The sequence below is a fragment of the Nylanderia fulva genome, unplaced genomic scaffold, assembly GCF_048542155.1.
Source record: "Nylanderia fulva isolate GAGA-0341 unplaced genomic scaffold, ASM4854215v1 Scaffold1, whole genome shotgun sequence".
NCBI classification, from domain to species: domain Eukaryota; kingdom Metazoa; phylum Arthropoda; class Insecta; order Hymenoptera; family Formicidae; genus Nylanderia; species Nylanderia fulva.
The window spans coordinates 9511573-9535608 of record NW_028189192.1 but is presented as its reverse complement, the minus strand read 5'-3'; the positions used below and the strand labels follow the sequence as shown (position 1 = coordinate 9535608).

At 36.8% G+C, this 24036-nt stretch overlaps 4 protein-coding genes across 8 annotated transcripts in view; 3 read left to right on the top strand and 1 right to left on the bottom strand.

Moving 5' to 3' along the window:
• The first annotated feature begins 28 nt into the window (after positions 1 to 28).
• LOC114939972 (uncharacterized) lies at positions 29 to 3894 on the top strand. Of its 3 annotated transcripts, none has more exons than XR_003821371.2 (7): positions 29 to 442; positions 620 to 780; positions 1044 to 1203; positions 1294 to 1875; positions 1983 to 2273; positions 2367 to 2696; positions 2885 to 3894. XR_003821371.2 is itself a non-coding variant. In XM_029314448.2 (7 exons), the coding sequence occupies exons 1-7, from the start codon at positions 385 to 387 to the stop codon at positions 2921 to 2923; spliced, it is 1527 nt and encodes a 508-aa protein (XP_029170281.1). In that variant the 5' UTR covers positions 31 to 384; the 3' UTR covers positions 2924 to 3894. The 3 variants fall into 3 exon arrangements, 2 of the variants coding, with proteins under 2 accessions (XP_029170281.1, XP_029170282.1); XM_029314448.2 differs by having other exon boundaries at positions 31 to 442; positions 2367 to 2602; XM_029314449.2 differs by having other exon boundaries at positions 32 to 442; positions 2367 to 2575.
• A 255-nt stretch (positions 3895 to 4149) lies between these two features.
• Positions 4150 to 9304, top strand: iPLA2-VIA (calcium-independent phospholipase A2 VIA). 2 transcript variants are annotated; one of them, XM_085481257.1, is made up of 5 exons: positions 4150 to 4392; positions 4477 to 4778; positions 5766 to 5856; positions 6037 to 8166; positions 8580 to 9304. In XM_085481257.1, exons 2-4 carry the CDS (start codon positions 4558 to 4560, stop codon positions 8119 to 8121), a joined length of 2397 nt encoding a protein of 798 aa, XP_085337383.1. In that variant the 5' UTR covers positions 4150 to 4392; positions 4477 to 4557; the 3' UTR covers positions 8122 to 8166; positions 8580 to 9304. The 2 variants fall into 2 exon arrangements, with proteins under 2 accessions (XP_085337383.1, XP_029170279.1); XM_029314446.2 differs by lacking the exon at positions 8580 to 9304 and having other exon boundaries at positions 6037 to 8515.
• On the bottom strand, positions 8621 to 18299 carry LOC114939974 (uncharacterized). Its single transcript, XM_029314451.2, has 4 exons — positions 17158 to 18299; positions 11336 to 11513; positions 10854 to 10941; positions 8621 to 9896 (listed from the first exon to the last, which is right to left on the bottom strand). Exons 1-4 carry the CDS (start codon positions 17273 to 17275, stop codon positions 9225 to 9227), a joined length of 1056 nt encoding a protein of 351 aa, XP_029170284.1. The 5' UTR covers positions 17276 to 18299; the 3' UTR covers positions 8621 to 9224.
• Positions 9379 to 24036, top strand: part of LOC114939964 (transcription factor Sox-9-B) — a 30012-nt gene continuing 15354 nt past the window's right edge. For both annotated transcript variants that reach the window (XM_085481286.1, XM_029314432.2), the window contains exon 1: positions 9379 to 9905. The gene's annotated coding sequence lies outside the window, so the exon portion shown is untranslated. The remainder of the gene's footprint in view (positions 9906 to 24036) is intronic.

Sequence of the window (24036 nt, the reverse complement as noted above, 5' to 3'; positions counted from 1 at the left end):
TGCTTGATGGACTCTGATCGGGGTAGCTCTTATGTATTCTTATGTATTCGGAAATGTTTTCGATTGGAATAAATTCGTTTTTTGTTATTTTTCTATTCTGAATATTCAGATAAATTCCTAATGTAAATGTTCATAATAGGAATATGACGAAAAATGAAATTATTCCGATCGGAAACGTTTTCGAATGGATGCATAATAGTTGCCCGGCACGAAGAATTTTGCGCTTTGAAGCGAAGGTAGTGTCAAGTGGAATGTATTTATCCGAATCAGGCAAAATGGCGATTCAGTGAAGAGCCGTCAAGGATATAGTTGCCGATGTTCTCGATGAGCATCAAAGTAATTTGAAAACAATCGCGAATGTGACGCGTTCTAACAACGTACAGAATGCAAACAGCGCGTTTTTATTGCCATCTTGTTTGGAGTGTTTGGTGTTTATTACAAGGTAATAATACATGATAAATTAAAGAAGAATCACTTAAAAATATTTTTTGTTCTGTCACCGTTACAAGGATATTTTTCTCATTCTTTTTATATTTATTGCGTCGTTTTTTTTTCTTATCGTTGCATATAATTGTGATAAGTTACATGGTTTACTTCATAGTTTTTAATCACTTTGCAGTTACTGCCAAGGACTATGTCCAACTGTCACACGATGGACCAGCTATTTTGGGTGCTACAATCAATTTGAGAGCAGATTTGTACACAGAAGAAAACACGCGACCATATGGGACCTACAAATATAAATGGACCGACAATTCAATGGATAGACATGAATATGAGGTTGGAAAGTTATAATGTATATTTTTCATATTTGATAATCAAGTTGCTTGAAACTATAAATTGTCAGGTTTTAGTCTTTGACAGAAGATTGTTAAAATTAGGAGGCAATATTAACATCTAATTACGTTTAAATTTGTGGATATTCTCTTTAGTTATTGATTTAATTACTATATTTGATATATATTTTAATATTAGTATTTTCCATTATTTTGTTTAGAAGAGAGTTATTAATTTTATCAATTTTATATATTATTACTTTTTAGATCGTTGGTACATCAAATACAACAACATTTTGGAATGTAACTTATTCACGGGAAAATAACACACCTGGAACCTACATGGTAGACATAGAAGTCAGCTATCATACTTGGGGAATTATATGGACATTTGATACAAGTGCTCGTATTGAGTTTGAGATTACTGGTAAAACATTTGTTAAAACATTTCTTTCACTACTTTTCTTTCTTATAAACATATATTATTATTTATACTCATTAACTGTTTTAATTTTAGAATATCTTAATGGTAATATAACTGCAAAACAAACTAATAAAACTATAGTAGGAGATTATATCTCTTCAGTAAATGAAACAAACCTAACAATAGATATACGCAAAGGAGATTATGATTTTATAATGCAGAAGGCAACAGCAATATCGACATATTGGTTTATTGATTGCAAGTATTATGGTCATACGGATAATTTCGCTTTTACATATAATTTTACGAGTCCTGGCATGACACATGAAATAGGAGCTTTGGTGATTGCTTCGTACGATCCACCTACAACCACGACCATTTTGCCATCTACAACTACGACCGCGCCTATTAATGTGACGACAGTTTCACCAAATGCTACTACAGCAAATCCAAATGGAACTCGTATCACAGATGTAACAACAATTATGTTGTCAACAACTGTTGCAAGTGTAGATCCATCGATAAAGCCTGTGACGACTGCATCTCCGATCACTACTATAAGCACGATAGATGCTGCCAATATGTCTTTGCCTTACATTTGTTCAAACACTTCTCTCATTCCGCCGGATCCTAACAAAACATATGGATACTTTTACAGGAAGATTCACGTTCGTGGTTAGTAGAATATGCATCTAATATTTTACAAACTTTGTACATAGATAAATTTATCTACAAATTAATATTAATTTATTTTATAACTTCTTTTGAATAAATGTTTTTAGCTCCTGTGTCAAACATCTCAGTGGAAGGTACAAACTGGATCCAACCATGGGATATGCTGTCTCTGAATGTAACCTGTAAGGGATCGGGGCCCTTCTGCAAGTGTCTTCAATTCCACCATGGAAAATACAATATAACGGGAAACGAAACATGCGATGATGTAGAACAGTTGCACTCATGCAATTTCTCTATTCTCCATTATTTCCTCGAGCCTAGTGTCTACACAATATTGATCATATTGAACAACGAAGTCAGTAAACAAGTTTATCCATTAACAATAAACATTTACAAAGGTAAGTTTTAATTTAACAAAATATCTAAATAAGTATCATCGTCCCTTCAATTTGTTGACACAATTGCATAATAATATAATAACGTTTTTACAGTTACAACAAAACCGCAATTGTCGGTAATCGTAGTACCAGTCTCTTGTTCGCTCGTTGCCGTGGTACTAATAGTATTCGGTGTGGCGTATTATATTCAAAGCAGAGCAAGATTTACAGTAGAAGTCGCAGACTTCGACTTTGGGCAAAGTAACCCAGAAATGGAATACAAAACATTTACAGAACGTTTGCGCGACTCATTTAATAACACTGTAAGACCTGGAAACGAACGGCTAAATGTACGCTATTATGGCAGCATGAATCACTGAAAAGGCTATGCGAACTATGTGACTTCTCTATTGCCGTCTAATTTTTCTATTATTTTCGAATGCAGTATGATCTATTTCTTTCCGTTTTGTTTTTTCCATTATTTTCTGTCAATTAGTCTTTATTCGCTTATTCCAAATTTAATATGATCAAATTGAAATAGCGATTAAAACAGCTATAAAAATTTTTTGCATTTTTTGTCGAGAAAAATTAATGCTAGTCGCTGCCACTAACATATAAATTGTTTATTACAGGGATATAAACCACTTAGCAATCCGCAAACACTTCAGTGATGTATGCATAAACAAGAAGCAACTTTCCAGAAAACGACGTTAACTTATAACAAATGTTTTTGCGAAGAGTGAGCGGAGAGATTCATCAGGTAAAATATTCAACAAATTCAACGATATTGGTGAAAAGGTTCGTCGGATTTTGTTATTGCGATAATAGACATTAAGCGATTTCGCTTAAAGATCGTGCGATACTAGTTAACAAGAAAGAGGGAAATATAAGATTGCGCGATTGTTTCCAACAATTTGCAAATGATCAAATCGAAAATGTATATAGAGATAAGGAAGGATGTATATATAGGCTGTGAATATAGTATGCAACAATGTATTAGAACCGCTCTTAATACGATAAATGAAAAATTTGATATTTTTTTAAGGTTGCAAATATGAGAATGATCAATTTATGGTCCTTTTTATGATTTATATTGATTTACTAATGATCGTACATGTTTCACATTATATGGAATATTATAGTAATGAGTAAATAATTCTATACTTTATTTATATATGTACACATGTGTATAGAAAAATTACTAATATATGAAAAGGCTTTATTGAGAGATAGAATTGAGTCACACTCGTATTAAGAAATCTTTTTGTGTACGTGTCATTTTATACTTATTGTTAGTATAATTTGTTATTAAGTAGATTTTTTAAAAGATTTTGGTCTAAATAGAATTATTTTAGATTAAATTCAAAGAATAAAGTAGACTTTAGATAAAATTTAAAAGATGAGATAACAAATCTATGCAAAATATTAAGCTAGATGAATTATTTAATTCCAGAAACATAATTATCACGTGATATTGTGTGACGTAAGAGTATTTATCTGTATCTTTAATTAAAAAATGAAGGGTTAACACGGGAATGTGATTTCTCATATTATTGTCATTCGATCGATCGTTATACTATCGATACAATAGATCTGTCTTGTCGCAATGTGTAACACTTATTAAAATATTATTGTAATATAATATTGTAATATTTTTTCATTAAAAATAGTTTTAACTATGAGATATAAAATATATATAATATATATAATTTACTAGAATTTTAATTCAGCATAATTAATATAATAAGTTGAAAATATGAAATTATATAGAAATTATAGATATATATAGGTAGATTATAGATATTATATATTTTTTAATATAAATTTATGAATGTGTGTGTGTGTGGTGTGACATGTAAAAATTTTCATAAAATGTTATATAATTTTTTATTTTTTTTTGTTTACAAATGTACAGTTCATTATTGTGAGAAAAAGCATAAATGTGCAAATCTGGTTGCATCAAGCAGCTGCAATAAACGAAATGGATAATTTATTTTTCAACATTGGCAGCCCTGACTGCAGAACTTCATGTTTTCATCGTGCGAGGTCTTCATGGTCGATCCGACTGACGAGAGTGTTGAATAACGTCAAGAATCCGTGCTTTTATACAGGATGCGAGCCGGGTAAATAAAAGAACGAGGTACACAGTACAAAACTATATGTCATGCAGCTTTTTTCTAGTGCGATGAGTAACGCACAATTGCGCAATATTTTCTCACGATAGTGGCCCGTGTCTCGTCGTTCTATCGTCACGAAACATCGTCACTTCGTCGCAACCGTCAACCGTCAGGCATCAGCTGGCACTATGGCATGGCTCGGCACAATCGCGAATAATGTACTGCGAAAATTCTCGGATGTGCCGCCGAACATCGTCCAGGAAGTTCGACCGGAACAGTATACTAATCGACGTATACATTCCCGCGAGGATGGCATCGTTCTCTACGGACCTGGGGACAATAAAAATCAAGATAAATACGAGATTGTGTTACACAGACCCTGCACTGAAACCCTGCATCAGGCGTACAGGTATATTTCATCACCGTTGTTATTTCGTTGACAAAATATATGCAGAATGATTTACATTTTAATTTATAAATCTCTATTTTGGGTTTGGGACTTGTGTTGAATTGAAAAATGTCCTTTTAGAAGACAGGAGGACATTAAAAAATGTGGGGAAAAATTTGCTAAATAAAGTCAAGAAAATTGAAGGTCAAATGCATTTTTTAGATTGCAATATATGTAACTACCTTTTGTGATAAAATTTAATAGTTTCCAAGATGTATAATTTTTAATTCATATTCAGGTAATATTACTTGTTCTGTTATGTGTTGAGCTTGTTAGCAAAAATAAACTCGAGAAGAAACAAATAAAAAACACAAAAAGAAGCAACAAATAAAACACGCAGATTGCTTAACTAGATTATTTAAATTTTATTGCGTGAATGCTATTTTATAGGCTATTGTAGTCTTTAATGCTACAGTGAAAGGTAAATATACATGTCATTGGTCAATTTCTTATTCTTACGTCAAATGTTATTAATAACAATTAATGAGATGGGTATTTGATTAGAAAAATAATAAATATATAAAAATTAGTCATTTTATTCAGAAAGATGCATTTAACCTTTAAATTTCTTTGATGGCTTCACTCAACAAACTTTCACAAATTCCATCTTTTTCCTCAAAATTCTTAATTCTTTAGAAAAATATTTTTCAAATCGACATAATTTGAAATATAAATATATATAAATTGAAGTAGATCATCCTGTATAATTTGATTATGAAAGAAAATAATAGTTATATGATCATATAAATAGTTTGTATAATTTATATATAATTATAATAATATTATAATTAATAATATATGACATTTGTGTATAAATTTGTCTATTGATAGCAGTATCTCCGCATTTTTCAACTTATATGATTAGCTTTCTATAACATTATATTTTTATTAATTTTTTTGTGAGTATTGAATATTTTTCAACATTGTTTTAAATGATTTTGTTTTCAGTTTGTTCCGATCGGAAACTCTGGAAGGTGGGGAAACACGGTTCTTAATATACAAAGACAAAGTTCCCGTACTCGTACAAATAGTACGCGAGGTATGTTTTTTAAATGTTTTTTTAAATTTTAAATACGTTTATGTTTATCTTTAAAAATGAATGTTTAAGTACATCTTAAATAGAAACAAGTTTTATTTTAGGTATACCTCTGCTGTATCTTTTACATATAAATTAGAATATATTTGATGATTAAATATTGATTTATATCATCTTTTTCAGATGTGCAATGTTGGGAAAATTCAAAAGCTTTGTGATACTTTGGTAGAACATCCGACTTGGACTCTGGCACATCTAGCGGCCTATTTCGCGCTTCACGATGCTTTCATGCATGCCGTTGTTAACAGTCAACTCAACAGCGGTGATTTGGAGACCGGAATTTCACCTTTACAAGTCGCCATACAGACCAACAACTTACGCACCGTCGAAATGCTAATAGCGGCGAAAAGTTCGCTGGAGCATCTGGATCATAACGCGAATACGGTCTATCATTACGCTGCTACGTCCACTAAGGAGATCATTCTCGCTCTGGGTTCGGGTCTTCCAAACAGTCTAAACAGCCGTAACAGCAACGGTCATACTCCCATCCATGTGGCGTGTCAAAATGATAAGCCCGAGTGTGTCAAAGCACTCTTGCTAATCGGCGCCGATGTAAACATACCTGCTACCGAAGGCCAGCCCTCCAGTCCCGGCTACGTCGGCGATTTTCTCCACGACAAGCCGAACGTGCTTCACGTGGAAGACATGAAGTTTGGCGGCACTCCATTACATTGGTCGCGCAGCCGAGAGGTGATCACGGCGTTGATCGACACCAACTGCGACATCGATGCGCTCAACTTTGACGGGCGCACCGCATTACACGTGATGGTGATGCGCAAAAGGCTGCCCTGCGTGGTTGCCTTGTTAGGTCATATGGCGTCCATTAACATTGTCGACAATGATGGTAACACACCTCTACATCTCGCAGTCGAGGCGGAGACTCCGGCTATCGTGCAGACGCTCATTGGCTTTGGCGCCGATATCGACGCGCGGAATTGGAAATCGGAAACACCCAGACACAAGGCAAACATCGATACCACTGAGGGTAACAAGATAATCTATTTGCTGCATGCGGTAGGCGCGGAAAGATGTCCGGCAGAGATGACAAACTGCCATCTTGGTTGTAAATACGGCGAAAACTATACTGGCATCGCGCCATCGGAACCGCCGCATTATGTGCCGCGTACAATTCTCGATCAGATGCTTCACGTATCGAGCATGGAGAAGATGGCCGAGCATGGACGTAATAAGCGAATCAGGGGCGGCAGACTGCTCTGTCTTGACGGCGGTGGTATTCGTGGACTGGTGCTCGTGCAGACGTTGCTGGAGATTGAATCGGTGCTGCAGAAACCGGTGGTGCACTGCTTCGACTGGATCGCTGGAACTTCCACTGGCGGCATCCTAGCGCTCGGTCTTGCTGCGGGCAAGTCCTTACGGGAATGCCAGGCGCTCTACTTCCGCATCAAGGAAGATGCCTTCGTAGGCTCGCGACCTTATAGCAGCGAGGGTCTCGAGAGAGTGCTAAAGGAATGCCTCGGTTCGAATACAGTCATGGCGAACATTGAGAAACCAAAGATAATGATCACGGGCGTGCTCGCCGACCGGAAGCCCGTGGATCTTCATTTGTTCCGTAACTACGTGTCGCCCAGTGCCCTGTTGAAAGTACCGGAGAATAAGATGTTCAAGTCGACGTTATTACCGCAGGACCAACTCCTTTGGAAGGCAGCAAGAGCGACCGGTGCGGCGCCGTCGTACTTTCGAGCGTTCGGCCGGTTCCTGGACGGTGGTCTGATTGCTAATAATCCCACCCTAGACGCCATGACGGAGATTCACGAGTACAATCTGGCGCTGAAAGCCACCGATCGTGAAAAGGAGGCAATACCGCTGTCGCTGGTGGTTTCTATCGGCACAGGAATCGTGCCGACCACTGCTACGCTGAACGAGATCGACGTTTATCGACCTGATAGTCTCTGGGATACCGCCAAGCTCGCATTCGGTATCTCGGCGCTGGGTACGCTACTGGTGGATCAAGCAACAGCCAGTGACGGCCGGGTAGTAGATCGCGCCCGCACCTGGTGCTCTATGATCGGAGTACCGTACTACAGATTCAATCCGCAATTGACAGCGGACGTCGCTATGGACGAGAAGAGCGACGAGGTTCTGGCAAGCATGATTTGGACCGCGAAGGCGTTCATGCATGCGAATCGAGATCAAGTGAAAGAACTGGCAGCTATCATCGATCGCGATACTAATTTGGATAGTGACTGAGAAGTGCAGCGTTGTCTTATCGTGGAAAAGTACCTGGTTGTAGAAGTATGTTACATATATTATTATATCTTGACGATTTACCGCTGGTTCGGTTGATAATTATGTAATTATGTAATTAGTCTAGCAAATGTCTCATCACGTAGGTAGCAAGTGTATTAGAACCAATATTTTACTATCGTCGATTTCTCGACGAGTGTAATATATATTACATTGGTTTCTTTTCACTTATGTAGGCAATGCAATTTGCGAGACGTTTGTATATAAACGTTCGCGTTTTTTTCTGTCTTTCAATGTCGATTGTTGATAGTCTAGTTAAATTAAATTTTTTTCTCAGCAATTAGGAATCTCATAAAACGAGATATACAATTTAATATACATATCATTTTTTATGTAACTGATGAGTTCAATTGTAAATTCCGTGTTTACATCTTTTTTTTTTTTTTTTTGTATAATTGCAGATAGTCTCGAAGAATATAAATGTCACATGTTGAATCACAAATTAAGAAGATAATAGATCTAATTTATTTGCATTGGCACAGAGTTTACAAAGAAAAATAAATAAAAAAAGAGATTACAAAGCAATCGGATATATATATATATATATATATATATATCTTATTTTATAGAATAAGTTTATCAATTTCGTCATTAAGTACAAGTCATTAAGTACACACTCGCTATTGTTTAAATACTTTACAAAATTTTGATTACGCACACAATATTCGATTGATTTAAATCTCTAGAGATCGCTAATGAACGATCGTTTACGTTCAAAGTTTATTAAGTGGTAGGACAATATTCACATGTATTATATATATATATATATATATATATATATATATATATATATATATATATATATATCAAGACTCAAATGAGACATAAATTGATGCGATCTTGCCTTCATTATATTCGCAAAAACACTGTCCCAATTGATCTCTATGTATGTCCGTAAATTATATTAGTAACTCCCTGTTCGGCTGATAATCAATAATTATTTATTTATTTATTTAATTAATTAATATATGTCACGTGCGAAGAGAAAGTCTAATTTTTCGACTGTAACTGTAAGAATAGGTATAGCTTTGTATAGACTCGCGAATCTATCGCGGCCCCATGTAATAAGGCGGTTGCGTCATGGATGCCGCCGATATGTACGGATAAAAGGAAGGATGCGATGAGACATTCTGTGGCTGATAGTCGTTTTCCTCTCCGTGGACCGTGTATCCCTCCGTAGGATAATATTGTCCGTGTACACAAGCGTAAGGCGCCTTAACGGCGGCGGCGGCGCCGCTCATCTCCGCGGGATACTTCAGACCATCCGGATATCCTTTGGTCTCCGGATATTTGGGCAGGTCGTAAGATTTGGCCTGAAGATCCGGATACTTGGTGGTAACTGCTGGCTCGTGATGATGGTGATACTTGGTGCCAGTCATCTCGTGATGATACTTGGCTACCTCGTGACACTTCACCTCGGCGTAGCTCCTCGACGTTGTCTCGTACGTCGACTTGCCGAGATGATCAGCAGCGGGATACTTGGCGACCGTCTCGTTGACCCAGACCGGTCTGGCCAGGTCGTAGGACTTGGCCGGGTCGTGATAGGTCGCCGGTCGCTCGTACGCTTTCACGCCAGCATCCGGATACAGACGGGTGTAGGTGCAGTCCGAGGAACCGACAGAGGAGTCCAGGGAGGTCCCCGACGACGCAAGTCCACCTCGGTGAACGATGATACCCATCTGATCGTCCGACTTCGGCTTCCTCCGACGCGGCTGATACTACGAAAGGTAAAGGTAACACGCTCGAAAATCATCCTTAAATTTTTTAATTTATCTTGAAATTTTTCATTCTTCACTGCAGTTATAATTAAGAAATAAAAATGTCTTTTTCGCACTTGAAACTTTTTCTCTCCGGTGAGTTATAAAAAATTCGATATGACTGCAGCGAAGGATCATCTGAGAAAAATAAATGAATGAGTGAAGATTGGACGAAAGATTTGCTCAGGAAAATTGTATTAATTACAAAAATTAAGCGCTGTTGTCTAATGATATTGCAAGAGCGAAGTTCAATCAAGTATAATTGCTCTTAATAAAATTGATGAAAACTTTTTTTTACAATCTATATCTCGTCTAACACGCCGCAGCTCGACTTTTTCACTCGCATAGAGCGGCGACACGGATGGCTTCATCGGGGAATCCATTTCCTCTTCTCGTAAATCATCGTCGGCACGGCGCGGTGGGATTTAAATCGCGGCTCCGACGATCGGGCCTCGATTAACCACTCGTGCGCTTTGAAATGAATTGCATATTGCACGCGCTAATTCGTTTTACTGTCCCGCGCGAATCAAGATGGATCTTGCGTAATTTCGTAACACGCGTGAAACATTTCTCATCATTTTTAATGGCAATATATACGTACATGTATATGTATAATGTACATATTATTCGTATCACGAAAAAAAAATTAGCAATCATAGCTAAATTTTAGCTGTTCCTATATATATTACACATGAAATTTAATTATGTGTCTAAATTTTAACTATGATAGCTAATATTTTTTAGCTATGAAATTTCTATATAAACTATAGCTAAAGAATATTAGTTACTATAACTGGACAGGTGATAACTAATTTTCAGTAATAGAGGCAGCTAAAATTTAGCTATTGTGGCTAATTTTTTTCTGTGAACACGTGCTCATTTCCCATTATCTCAATGCTAATTAATTAATTAAATTACCTTGTAATGCGGATGCTGCTTTTTATGCGCGTTCCGCAGTCTCTCGGCTTCCTCGATAAATGGTTGCTTTTCGCCATCGCTCAAAATCCTGCGATAAAGAATCGTAATTTTCGATTAACATCGCTGATGGTTAAAAAATATTTAAAAGTAATTATATTGAATGCAACTTTATCGAGTTTTATATAAAGATTGTTGACATCGTTTTTTTTTCTGGGTGTGCTATTTTATTAATGTTGTCATTATTGCTGATAGATGTTTTTTAATATTAAATATTTTTAGCATCGATATTCTTCGATGTTTTTTTTAATCGATTTAATTATTAGCCGCAAAACATTAGTTTTCTTGCAACGAAAATAATTATTTAATGCTTTGAAAGTCAATACGACTTTTCCTTATTCAAATTAATTAATATGTAATCTCGGTCGAAAAAATTCGATATCTGCTTATACATTTATATATTTATTTAGCCGAAGCTAGAGTACCTCCACAATTTTCCTAGCGTCTTCGACAACTCGGCATTGTGCAATTGCGGATATTGGTCGGCGAGTCTTCGCCTTGCTGCCTGCGCCCACACCATAAAAGCGTTCATGGGACGCTTCACGTGAGCGCTTCTTCGTCCGCCGGCGCGCGAAGTCACCGGAAGTAGCGTCCAATCGTAGCCTATAATATAAATGATAAGATTCATTAATCTTTTTATAAAAATACTAAGGCATATATATATCAACACGCATGTCAAGAACAAAAAGCTTTGCTCCTTCTGGTCTAGTTCTAACTTTAAAAAATTATTTATAACGCATGGAACTCCAGAAACTTTTAGTTTTCTCAGTGAAAAAAAACACTGCCTCCTTCGAGCAATGATTATATAAGATCAGTCATTAATCTGTGCTCGAAAGAAAATGAAAAAGAAATCATCTGCATGTGTCGATTATTCGAATGTTATAAATATGTTTTTCGATCGAAATTCAATATTGATTCTTTGTACAAGAAAAAGTCATTTTTGTTGCGGTACATTTATATTTTTCTCTCATATATTTTATCTTTAAAAATTTAATAAAATCTTAGAATGTATTAGACATGACATATCTATATGCCAATAGACCTGATATTGAAATTTATTGCAAAGTAACTTTACGTTTTTTTTTATGATCGCACAGTCGAAATGTTAAATGACGTAAATGCTTCGAATTACCAAAAATTCCGCGCCGCTTAATAAGGATTCGGCTCCGGATGTATTCCTACATTTCATTTCGTGGGAAAAGAGCCCTATGAGCCAACCGCGGTCGTAAAACTTTGTCTCCCTTTGAACAAATGTATACCGACTTATGTAAATCTGTCCTGTCGCACTCTACCGCGATCTCCTAAATCTTAATTCCTTGGCCCAAGAACGGTCCGGGGGAGGAAGATTTGGAGGAACGAGGAAGAGATAGAAATGTGCAGATGCGTAACTTGGGAAGGCTTGGAAAATTAATAGTGTTCCATGTGCAAGATTGACGAAACTCGCTGATGACGGTATAAATTCATCCCCTCGATTTAAATAGGGTTCTATTTTTACAGTAATATTTATTTTATTTGTACGACCAGACTTTTTAGATCTACACTAAAAAAATTGTTAACTTGACTAAACTTTTCAACTAAATTACTATTTTGTTAATTGAATATATAATATATTAGTATTTAAGTCAACACATGTTTTGTCGATTTAATATGGTATATTTAATTTAAATATTTTTATATATTTAATTAACAAAATATTATTTAATTAAAAGGTTTAATCAAGTTAACAATTTCTTTCAGTGTAGTCAGAATAGTAAAACAAAGAGTCGTCTTATGTGTTCGCACTTAAAATATGTCATTTTATATAAATCATTCAAAATATCAGCATGTACTTAAAAGTATTTTCTATATAAACCGAAGGCTAATGTGTAATATTCATTTTCATTATGTCTTTTTTAAATATCTCAATCTAATTATATACGCACGGAGAGAATTTTTTCTGTGAAGTTAGCTTGAAATGGTAATCGTATGGTATTGGAAGAATTTTATAAGAGTTTCTCTGATTAATATTTACCACAATAAAATTAATATGTATACATTGTAAAATTAATCGAACATATTTTTTATATCTTATTGTAGTAGATATTAATATTTTTTTTACCACATATTGTCCCACAATTACAATGATTTTCAGGATATAAATTCTAAGAAAAAATTCTCTCTGTGTATTGCTGTCAAAAAAAAAGTCGATTTGACTTACATAAAATTAAGTTAAGACACTTAAAAAATATGTTCATGTTTCTAATTGCCATCGATCGTTAGGGGAGGAGAGAGAGGGAGAGGGAGAGGGGTATGGGCGAGACTTCGGGAGGGACGATACACGTGAAGAAGTGTCAAGCCGGAGTTCGGAAAGCTGGTGGGAGCTAATTACCGTGGGTCCATGGTCCACTGGCGCGGCACTTGTGTCGGCGTCTTTTAGCGTCCGGGGGAGGTCCTTCGTCGACGCCTGCGCCGATAGCCGCGACGTCGAAATATAATTTTACACGGAAACGCGGAAGGGCTTTGCGGAGAACGCGACAGGAATAGAGAAACTTTCGCGCGAATCGGGCGAAACACGACCCTCCGTGGTCAATTAGGCATGCAAAGAACATCGGACCCTTTTCTAGGGAGCAGTTTGTATGGTCGGACTTTTTTTAGGGCCCAATGATACACCGACATGTAGAGGATTTAATTACAAAAATTAGAACAGCTAAAAGAAGTATTTTTGTGCATAAATTTTTTAGAATAATTTTATACGAAAAATGAAAATATTTTAGAGAAATAGGAACGTAACTTTGTTGTAATATGTAAAATGTAAAATGAACCGGCGATTAGCGACGTAAAACCCCGAAGATTTATCTTTAAAGAACAATGATGCACCTGTTCGTGCACTATTTAATCTTTGACGATTAAATAATAAATTCAGATGAGTTGCAATTTGCCAAATGGCGTTTAATCTTAGATTATATCCGCGCTCTTATCTGTTTCGATTTGATTAATTACGCCCGACGACCTGGCGAATCTGTGAATTGGCGGCACACGCGAGTGACCGAGAAATTTTTCCAGGATTGTGAATGGCTTTTGAGTGGAGATCAGGGCCGTAGTTAGCGCATCCGTGCCGGGCTACAATAGGCGGGTTGTGTGGTCTGGTGAATGAACCGGTGTGCTCGGCCGTCAATGGCGACCTGTCGAGCCTCTTGCTACATTAACTCCTTTACAAATCCGCCTGTTACAAATCCCCCCAGCCTTTAACGAGGCCCTCTTTAACGCTTCGACACCTTGTCCCGTCGATGTTTGACATTACGTAGCCCCGTCGCCACGTGCTCGATGATTCTTCGACTCGCACCGTCTCCGGTCTCGAGTGAAGATACGGGGCGAGAATTTATCTTTATTCGATATTTAATACAGATTGGTGAAGCGAATGTGTTCGCGGAATTAAATTGAAGACAATTAGACCTTAAACATTGAATAAGTTTTTTATACAAAAAAATTCCATGGAATAAGAAAATAATATACGCATTTATTTAGGATCCTGTATAGATACGGGACGAGAATTTATCTTCGTTCGGTAATTAATACAGATTGATGAAGCGAATGCGTTCGCGGAATTAAATTGAAGACAATTAGACCTTAAACATTGAATTATATAGTTTTATACAAAATAATTCCACGGTATTAGAAAATAATATATGCATTTATTTAGGATCCTGTATAGATACGAGTAAAGATACGGGGCGAGAATTTATCTTCGTTCGATATTTAATACAGATTGATGAAGCGAATGCGTTCGCGGAATTAAATTAAAGACAATTAGACCTTAAACATTGAATTAGTTTTATACAAAATAATTCCACGGTATTAGAAAATAATATACGCATTTATTTAGGATCCTGTATAGATATATCGAGGACCACCTGTATTTTCATCGCGTCGATATTTTGTAACGAAATGCGTATCGCTTAGCGCCTCTGGAGCAAATATTTACTCGATGTAGACGTGCATCAGACTTGTCTCTCTCTCTTCTTGAGCGATAAACCATTTGGATTATACATTCCTGCGGTCGACCTACGAGCATCTCGCGCGTGCCATTGGTTTTTAAACTGATCACCAACGAATTCAAGTGTCCATCACTCCGCTGTCGCCCCTGACGTAGTATTGCATCGTACAGATAAATATTTCTACTTGAATTTAACTTTAAGTTAGAAACAAGTCCCGTGATTCGATAGTATATGATATTTTGAGAGTGATTTAATTGTCGCCAAAAATATGTAAGCCGTATATATAAAATAACAGAAAGGAGCCTGCATCAAATACATAAGATTTTGGCTTTCGGTGGAATTAACTGTTTTTTTTTCATATGTTGTAGTTTATGATTTGCTGAGCAATAATAGCCTTAAAGCAAAATATTCGATAGTTATTGAGTTACAGCCAGTCAAATAATTTGCAAAGTCCTAATTTTTCGTATTTAATTGGCTGTAAATCGGTAACCATCTATTATTTAGCTTTGAGTCTGTTACATTTTTTGTTCAGCAAGTCATAATATGTGAGAAAATCAGTTAATTTTACCGTGGGATTCAATTTCACTTATGATTTTATATAGGTTCAAAAATCCCGTACTAATCATATAAAATGAAATCATGGTCAGATCAGCTGATTTTCTCATGTGTTGTAGTTTATAACCTGTTGAACAAACAATGTAATAGACTCAAAGCTAAATAATAGATATTTATACTGATTTAGCAGCCAGTCAAATACGAAAAACTTGGGCTCTACGAGTTGTTTGACTGATTATAACTCAACAATTATCCAATATTTAGCTTTAAGGCTATTACATCTTTTGTTCAGCAGGACATTAATCTACAACATATGAAAAAAGCGCAGACAATTCCACCGAAAGCCAAAATCCCATGTATTTGGTTGCGGGGTTTTTTATGAAAATCATGAAAGGGCATACTTAGCGAGGGAGATGCTACTTGCATCTAGATTTCCCTAGAATATCCAGCCTAGACACGAAGAGAGTGATGACATAGTCCGCGACTCTTCCTTGTAATCCACAGCATCGACTAGACCTCATCAATCCTTGTAATTATTCGCGTCTCGATTGTCTAATATTTAAACGCGGAGATAAAATTAGTCCGACTAGAGATATCATCCCTCCCGACGATTTCCACCTGTCCATCGTCGCCCGTACATTGTCGCTCCCCGACGACGATGTTGTACGTATCTCTGGCGAAATTACGTCGTCGCGAAGACTTAGTCTCGACGCGCTTCATAAATCACGTCTTGCGGCCGCACGTATCGCTTCCCTGCCTCTCTCTCCTTTTCTTCCGCGCGGCGATCTTTCAGATTTAATTCGGTACTAGCATAATTAGTGGCGGTGGCAGGCGGCAGCGTTCGCCTCGTCTCGCTCTGTTCGCAGCACCTGCCGTGCTCTCGAATTTTCCTCGGAGGAATCGTCGTCTCTCTTCGCGAAGCGATCTCCTCAGCTATATTTCTCCGGCTCGTCGCGATGACTCCGTCGCTTCGTCTTTTTCTCTCCCTTTCGCGAGTTCTACCCCTTTCTACGCTCCTGCGAGTATCGTCCGGATAAATCTGCGAGCGGCCAAATGGAGAAAAGAGCGATGTGGCCGACGACGCGGGCTTTCAGCGCCAATTACCAGTATATGCCTTCCTTCTCTCTTCGTCCCTTTTCCTGCCTTTCCCTCTTTAACGACTCGATAATGAGTGAAAAAGAACGAACAGCGAATGAACACACGCGTCTCGCGTGCTATTTCGGGAAATTCATATTTTTCGCCGGCCAATTTCGATTTAAATGTCTCATCAATGTGGCAAATCGCGTTCGAGATGCTAATTATTTTATAAATATTAAAAAAAATTTGTTTAACGTTTTTTCTTCTCTTTCTTCCTTCCTCTTCTCGAGGAAAATAATATCTTGTAAAAGCTAATAATAATACTAATAATAAAATCGTAATAATAAGTCAAAGCTTGGAAAGCAAGAACTCGATTACATAAATGTTCAAGATATGCATAAATTTTCAGTCTAGCATCCACTATTTTTAAAGCTTTCGGTATTATTTATTTTTATCTCTTGCTATAAATTTTTTTTTTATAATTGATTGAAATTGTCTTTCTCCGAAAATAAGAAAACACATAATTATTAAGTTCGCTTACCCTAATTTTCAAACACAATTGCGCACTGTAGTATTTATCTTGATTTTTTTCATTTTTTCCTAACAGATATAATATGTTTTCAAAAATTATATACACATACCTTGCAATAGCTTGCCCACAGCATCGTCCAAAGAATTATTGCCAACGTGTTCGTTGCTCGACGAGCTTGCTTTACTTTCCATCGAGGACAAATCGTTATTATTGTGATGGACATCCATTTTTTTATTCCCGTTAAATTCACGTCGCGAAACACTTTTCACTAACAATCAATGTTTACACAATCACTAAAAACTATAGATGTCAAAAATTCGCAAACTCAAAAAAAATGTTCAACATATAAATATCGAAAGTATCACTCAAATAATGTCACATAATCGATGATAAATAGAATGGTGAATTTCGTCGGGAGATTAAATCGCATCTCGTGGATTTTTTGTCGCAAGTAAGCGAGATTCTCGGTAAGAGATTTCCGTCGTAGGAAGAGAGAGATTCGATAATTAATCGAGGGTTATCAGGACGCAATTTAGCGGGTCGGATAGGTCGCCGAATCTTCTTTATGGCTACTTAGCCGACCCTGCGCCGACCTTATCCGCATCAGATATTTTTTATCTCCTTATTAAACCGATTTCTATGAACTCGTAGATCATCCGGAGATTCACTTCGTTATCGGCTCCGGGAAATATTAGAGAGAAATCGATGCGATGCGTTGAGAGAAGAGGTACGACTTGTCTCTCATCGAACGATCCGTTTTCGAGAGTATATCGATTTTACGTTCTTCTCGTATTCCATATACGCGAGACGTCTCGAGGGCCAAATTGTGTGGCACTTTATTTCGAAGTGCCAAGTCGAACGAAAACAGATTCGTCCTGCTCGACCTCGAGATCATCGAGTCGTGTCATAGTTACGACGTCTCGTGTGCCTGGCGGAAGGTCCTTGTGATTGTTTTTTTCTTCTCTCCCTTTATTTCCCTCTTTCGTTATCGATTATCGAAAATCGAAAGTGTAAACACTGTATCATAGGATTGTAATCGCGTCATCGATAGATCGAGAGACGTAACGGCACGAAACAGCGGTGCTGGCGAATCAGGTAAACTCCGATGGCCGACTGATCGGCCGAGAGGAGAGACGCGACGATGGACCCGATGGACTCGAGGAGGCGAAGGAACCAACCGTCCGCACGGTTCAACCGCACAGGTTGGTCCACACGGGTGGAAGAGGCTGAGGCGAAACGAGACGAAACACACGTCTGGCACACGCACCAAAACCGTCAGGCGGATGGCAGACCATCCGCGGAGGCGGTTCCGTGGACCACCTACCTCTGGTGGGGAGACACGTAGAATCTTCCTTTCTCTTCTTCATTCTCTTTCATCTCCTCTCTTCCTCTTTCTTCGGCTTCATCTCCTTTCGTCATTTCCTCGCGCCCGTGCCAAAGTCGACCCCTGCATATCCTGCATGAGCGATATCCTCCCTTGCATCCTTAAGACGAGAATCTCGAATAGCCCTTTCGAGGAAAGTTGCGAAACCTACGTGCTGAGATTTTAGATATCACGAAGTTGGACTCGTAATTTTTTCCTTTTTTCGGTTTTGTTAAAAAAATTATTAAATTAATAAATATTTATTTCAATACTGCCTAACAAATTATTGATTTGAAACAAATAAATATATTTATCTGTTTTGAAAAGGATTTTCTTATATCAAATAAATATTTTTTACATCAAATCAATATTATTAGTTTCAAATAAATGATTTATTAAGTAGTATTGAAATGAATGTTTATTGGAATTCAATACGTCTTGTTTCAGTGTAGAGAATTTAAAAAATGTGACGTTTTGAAATTAAACTCTTCTCAAAAAGACCGAGTGTATTCTTTAAAAAATTCTTTACTTTAAATCTGATAGCGAGAAATATTAAAGGATTAATAATTTTAAAATAAATGATTGAGGGAAAAAAGAGATGAGAAGAAATAGAAGACTGTTTCGCAAAATAAATTTTAAAGTAAATGATGAAGTTACATTTTTTTAAATATTTGTTTATGGAATTTTAATAAATTTAAGAGAGGCTTAAAATCATAGCTTATAAAAAAATACAATGCTATTTATAAAAAATATTTCTTGACTTTGTATATTAATTAGTAATAGTAGTGTAGAGGATCTAAAGATCACACAGATAACATGCACGTACATCCTGCTTATGATACTCATTTCGCGAGTTATTCGCGACGAAGCATCGACTAATTATCGTCCGTTTGTTGTCGCGCACATGTGTTTTGTACGTGAAAGGTCGCTGGAAAGTAGACCTAGGAATTTATTGATCGTGTCTGCGAATAAATGATTAATGACAAGCACCCGCGAAAGATAAAGATATATCGCGCCCGCATTGAACACGACTAAAAAAAGTATTAGATGGTGTGATTGATATAATCTTTAGTTATGTTATACCTCTATTTAGATTTCCAGATGTAGCTCTTACGTAGCGAGACCATTCCGTTTCTGCCGAGACAAAGTGCGATTTTTTAACTCCCTTCAAGTATTTATCCTTGTAACATTTTTGTTCGGTATATCTAGAATCTAGAACATAAATTTAAATAATATTCGCGCCTGTCTCGCTCGTCGTCGCGCGATTGGAATGCGAAAAAAAGTATATGCGCGACAAAATAGAGCAGTGTGTTTTTACGCATGGGGAGAAAAGCACCACCAGGTCCTGAAGCTGTTCCCTCTTTCGTTCCGGCGAGCCTAATTATACAACGAATTTAATGAATGAGTGAGCTAGCAAATACAGTGGCTCATACAAACCGCAGGCGTATATAAACCACGGTCAATGCCGTGTAGCGGCTTTTGTGGAAAGATCAAAGAGAGCATCTTGCTCGCACTTTGCGGGATTAACTTGCGTTGCCGGCGCGTAAACGCACGAGTGCATGACATTTTCGGGATCCTCGCGGATTAAAAATTACGTTTTTATGCGAATTTCTACGCCAACAGCGTTCAACCTCTTTCTAACGAGAGTCATTCCTAATTTTTTTTATCTTTCGTATAAAGTATGAGTGATCTATGTTGAAACTGTTTGAAATTTCGTCAACTTAAACCTCATTAACTTGGAATTATTATTTTCTTACTAAAAATTTATAATTTAAGTGCTATATTTAAGTGGAAGATGTATTTTCTTTCGCTAGATACATCAAATCCGAACTGCAATCTTATTAACGCATATTCTATATTGTTTGTTTCATCTCTGTATAAAAATGCAATCAAAATTTGTTTAAGATTTCTAATTTAATAGAGACGAAAAATAATCGAATTTATTACACATGAAAAATATGGAGACTGTAAATATTTTTTGCGATCTCAGTTCAGAGGTGATACGGTTAATTATTTATTACATTTACGACGAGATGGGGAAAATCCCATCAGAATAATCTATCTTATCGTATATCAAATAAATATGATAAGATGCACTTTTAATTATTTGTAGATAATTTGCCTTTAAAAAATTCATGGAAAAAATTAGCCATAGTTTCTTAGGTGTCTCTATATTATACATAAAATTTAGTTATCATGTCTAAATTTTACCTATGATAGCTAATAGCTTTTTAGCTATAGAATTCTTTGTTAAACTATAGCTAAAATTTAGACATGATAACTACATTTCAGGTTGCAATCTAGGGTAGACAGTTAAAAGTTTTTAGGTATAGTGGCTAATTTTTTTCTGCAATTGTAATGCAGGCTTGATAAAATAAATTAATCCGACGAGACTTACAAACGAAAGTAATAAAACAAATCGATCGACCGCGATAAATACGTCTCATCATTGTTCGAAGATATTTCGTTCGTCCGCAGATTCTCCAAATGTCTGTGCAGGCGTACGCTCGCATTATGCGGCGGCCGGGATGCGCCGGCAATGCAAATTTAGCCCGACGGGAACAATAATATTGATTTCACGAAGCCGGAATTTTGCTCTTGCCGGGATAAACATCCCGGCGCGCGCGCACGTGGCGTCAATATGCGTCTTTCGTTTCTCGGTGTTGTACGTAAGCGAGAATTCGTTTCAGGGCCGTTCCTGAGACGCAGCCTCGACGTTTCCTCGAGAGGAAACGCTTCGCGTTTGCGTTTCTTCATTTCGAGACGATTAGTGCATCCCTTTAAATAAATATATTCGCGAGATCAAGTTAATCGACGACCAAAAGAATTTTAAGAAATATCATTCTTTTAGAAAAAAAACATCTTGCAGATGAGCATGGGCGTCCGCAGGAATTTTTTCCAGGGAGGAGCATGATTAAACTTTTTATTTTAATATTTTATTATTTTATTTTAATATTTTTATCCCTAAGAGCACACGTATCCCGAAGGCGGTCAGAGAACCTGAGGATGTTCGAATGTCCTCTGGATATCCTTTGAATATCCTCTGAATATCTTTCGAATGTGTTGTGCTGTGCTATTAGGGATATTAAATAAAATTGCAGATAAATTCCAGTGTTTATTCACAAGGAGAGTAAATGCTTAATTTTTTTACTGATTCCTAGGAGGGAGCAAATGCCCTCTCTGCGAACGCCCATGCAGATGAGACAAGATATCGAATAAAATCACTTAAAACTCGAAAAAATTGGAGAATATTTCTCTTATGTATACGATTATTAAATATTAATTAAATACCGTTATTAATCCAGTATATATATGTAATGCTATATAAATCGACGATGGATTTCTGTTGAGAGAATCGAATGAGGACGTATCGAAACGGGCGATTCTCGCGCGCGGTTCGTCGCGATAAAATAATAATTCCAGCAATTCTTGGGGGTCGGCGGCAGGCACTTGAAAGGATTCCGAAGGCGGGGGAAGGGGGGCCCATCGAACCGGGTACCCGACACATGTAGCCCCCCAGGGTGGCGAGTACCGCGACTCGCGCACGGACCCCCAACGGAGACACGAGCTTCGACACATTCTGCATCGTCATCATCGCATCCCGGCAATGTCATTGCGTAGTACACGAAGCCGATAACTATACACGTGTACGAATGCGTACGCAAAGTCCACTCTATTTCTCGCGAATCGCGATTAAATCATCTCTGCAAGAATGTTGCTTTCAATAATTGACTCACGAAATGACAATAGAATAATTGATATATGGCTCCTTAAAGTAATAATTTTATAATTGCAACTGATTTTATATTGCATAATAGAAAAATCTCCAATGTAGATCTGTCTCAAGTTTTGTCTTCAAATTGAAAAAAACAAGTTTCAAGCTGCAATTTAAAATTTGATTTTATCTCCGGATTCTTGAAAGATGATTCAAGTATTATTGCATTCTCAATTATAATGCGCAAAGTCTGCACCAGTCATTAAAATGGTACATTTGCATAATTAAATACCTAATAGGTTATCAATGATTTATTTGAATGATAATTTGCACGCAAACACATACAATAAATCTATTATTTTTCGAGAAATATTGAGTATAACGCAAATCTTTATGAGAGATATTGAATTAATTGATTAAACTTATCGATTATCTTTTTTCAGAATGTTTTATGTAATGCAGTGTCAATAGTTCAGATATGCGAATTATGATTTACAAGAGTCAAATTATTATCATTAAATTTTAATAAATGCAAATATATGCATATCATTTAACATAAAATATAATAAAAGAAAATTAGGCCGAATTTAAAAAATAATTAAAAAGATGAGTTTGTACTTAGTTTTGTGTGTCAGAAGATGCTTTTTACTGGCTTCTATCATTATTCTATCACTATTTATAGAACAATGATCTTTAAATAAGTAAATTAATATAAATTAATTTGCTGCAATTTTTTTATAAAGATTCTCTTTGTATTCTAAAATTTATAAGGTAGGAAATTAATTTATCCTAGAATACAAAAAGATCTTATGAGCTTTATTTATGAAAATCAATCATATCTAGAAATGCAGTTTTGTTCTCCTTATTCGTGAATCTTCCTCATTTCTACTCTTAATTTTCATTGCGAAACTCAATTCCTATAACTTTCTGATTAATTCACTCGCAGTGAAGCTTACGAAATCGTTAATTACAATCGACATGATTAATGATTCGAGCTGCGTTTCAGAGACAGTTGTCTGAGCTAACACGTAAATCAAGATGCGTATCAATTTATGCGTGCTAGGGATGTAAACGCAATTTTATAATTACAATAATTTAGAACGAATTTGGAGGCAAACATTTGTTTTACATCGCATTGGTTCATAAAGGAAATTTTCGATTTGACGAGTGTAAAGTGCGTAACGTTAATGTCCGATCGTCGCGAGAATCGGTCGATGAGTGCAATATGCAACTATGAGTGCAATCGGTTTAGCTGCGGCGCGTTCTCTTCTCGTTCTCTTCTGACGTCATAATTGCATCCGACTGGCGGACCAATCGACGGGACCGGGTAGAAGAAAGAGATCGCGAACAGAAACGTCGGTGAACTGCGAGAAGGGACAAAGAGAAAGAGAGAGAAAGATATAGAAGAGGGGAGGAAAAAAGAGTGAGATGAGACGAGAGATAGGTGGAGCAAGCAGAACCCGATTGGTTCTCCTCCCAGAGGATATCGTAGTCATGGAAACTCTTGTCAGAGTGGCGAGAGTACCGAAATATAAATGGAATGACCGGCGATCCGGCAGTACGAAGAGGGAGGAAATGGGGTATCATGAAAAAGGAGGGAGGATGACCTGTCTAAGAACGAAAGGGAGATCGAGATATTATTGTGATCCCATTGTCGGTCAGCCGATAATGTCCCGCACTAAAAAGTTGATAGAATACGACAATGTTGTTATCATATGATGCAATATTATTGTTGCAACAAGAGTCTTTTTTCAACCAACAAAATAAATTTATTTCCGTCCATATTATCTATCCATGATTCACTATTAAATGTCAGAAAAATTTTTAAGAGATAACTGTAATCACCAGCGGATCCCGAAATCGATAATAAGGGAGGGGGTGGGTTTCTATAAAATTATTTAATTTAGTAG

Excerpts from the sequence above, each read along its gene's own strand:
- LOC114939972 (XM_029314448.2), top strand. The coding sequence starts at position 385 with ATGCAAACAGCGCGTTTTTATTGCCATCTTGTTTGGAGTGTTTGGTGT. Across the intron at positions 443-619 it reads TGTTTGGTGTTTATTACAAG|TTACTGCCAAGGACTATGTC; the intron begins GTAATAATACAT and ends ATCACTTTGCAG. Across the intron at positions 781-1,043 it reads TGGATAGACATGAATATGAG|ATCGTTGGTACATCAAATAC; the intron begins GTTGGAAAGTTA and ends ATTACTTTTTAG.
- iPLA2-VIA (XM_085481257.1), top strand. The coding sequence starts at position 4,558 with ATGGCATGGCTCGGCACAATCGCGAATAATGTACTGCGAAAATTCTCG. Across the intron at positions 4,779-5,765 it reads ACCCTGCATCAGGCGTACAG|TTTGTTCCGATCGGAAACTC; the intron begins GTATATTTCATC and ends TTTTGTTTTCAG. Across the intron at positions 5,857-6,036 it reads TCGTACAAATAGTACGCGAG|ATGTGCAATGTTGGGAAAAT; the intron begins GTATGTTTTTTA and ends CATCTTTTTCAG.
- LOC114939974 (XM_029314451.2), bottom strand. The coding sequence starts at position 17,275 with ATGGATGTCCATCACAATAATAACGATTTGTCCTCGATGGAAAGTAAA. Across the intron at positions 11,514-17,157 it reads TGTGGGCAAGCTATTGCAAG|GCTACGATTGGACGCTACTT; the intron begins GTATGTGTATAT and ends TTTATATTATAG. Across the intron at positions 10,942-11,335 it reads ACGCTAGGAAAATTGTGGAG|GATTTTGAGCGATGGCGAAA; the intron begins GTACTCTAGCTT and ends TCTTTATCGCAG.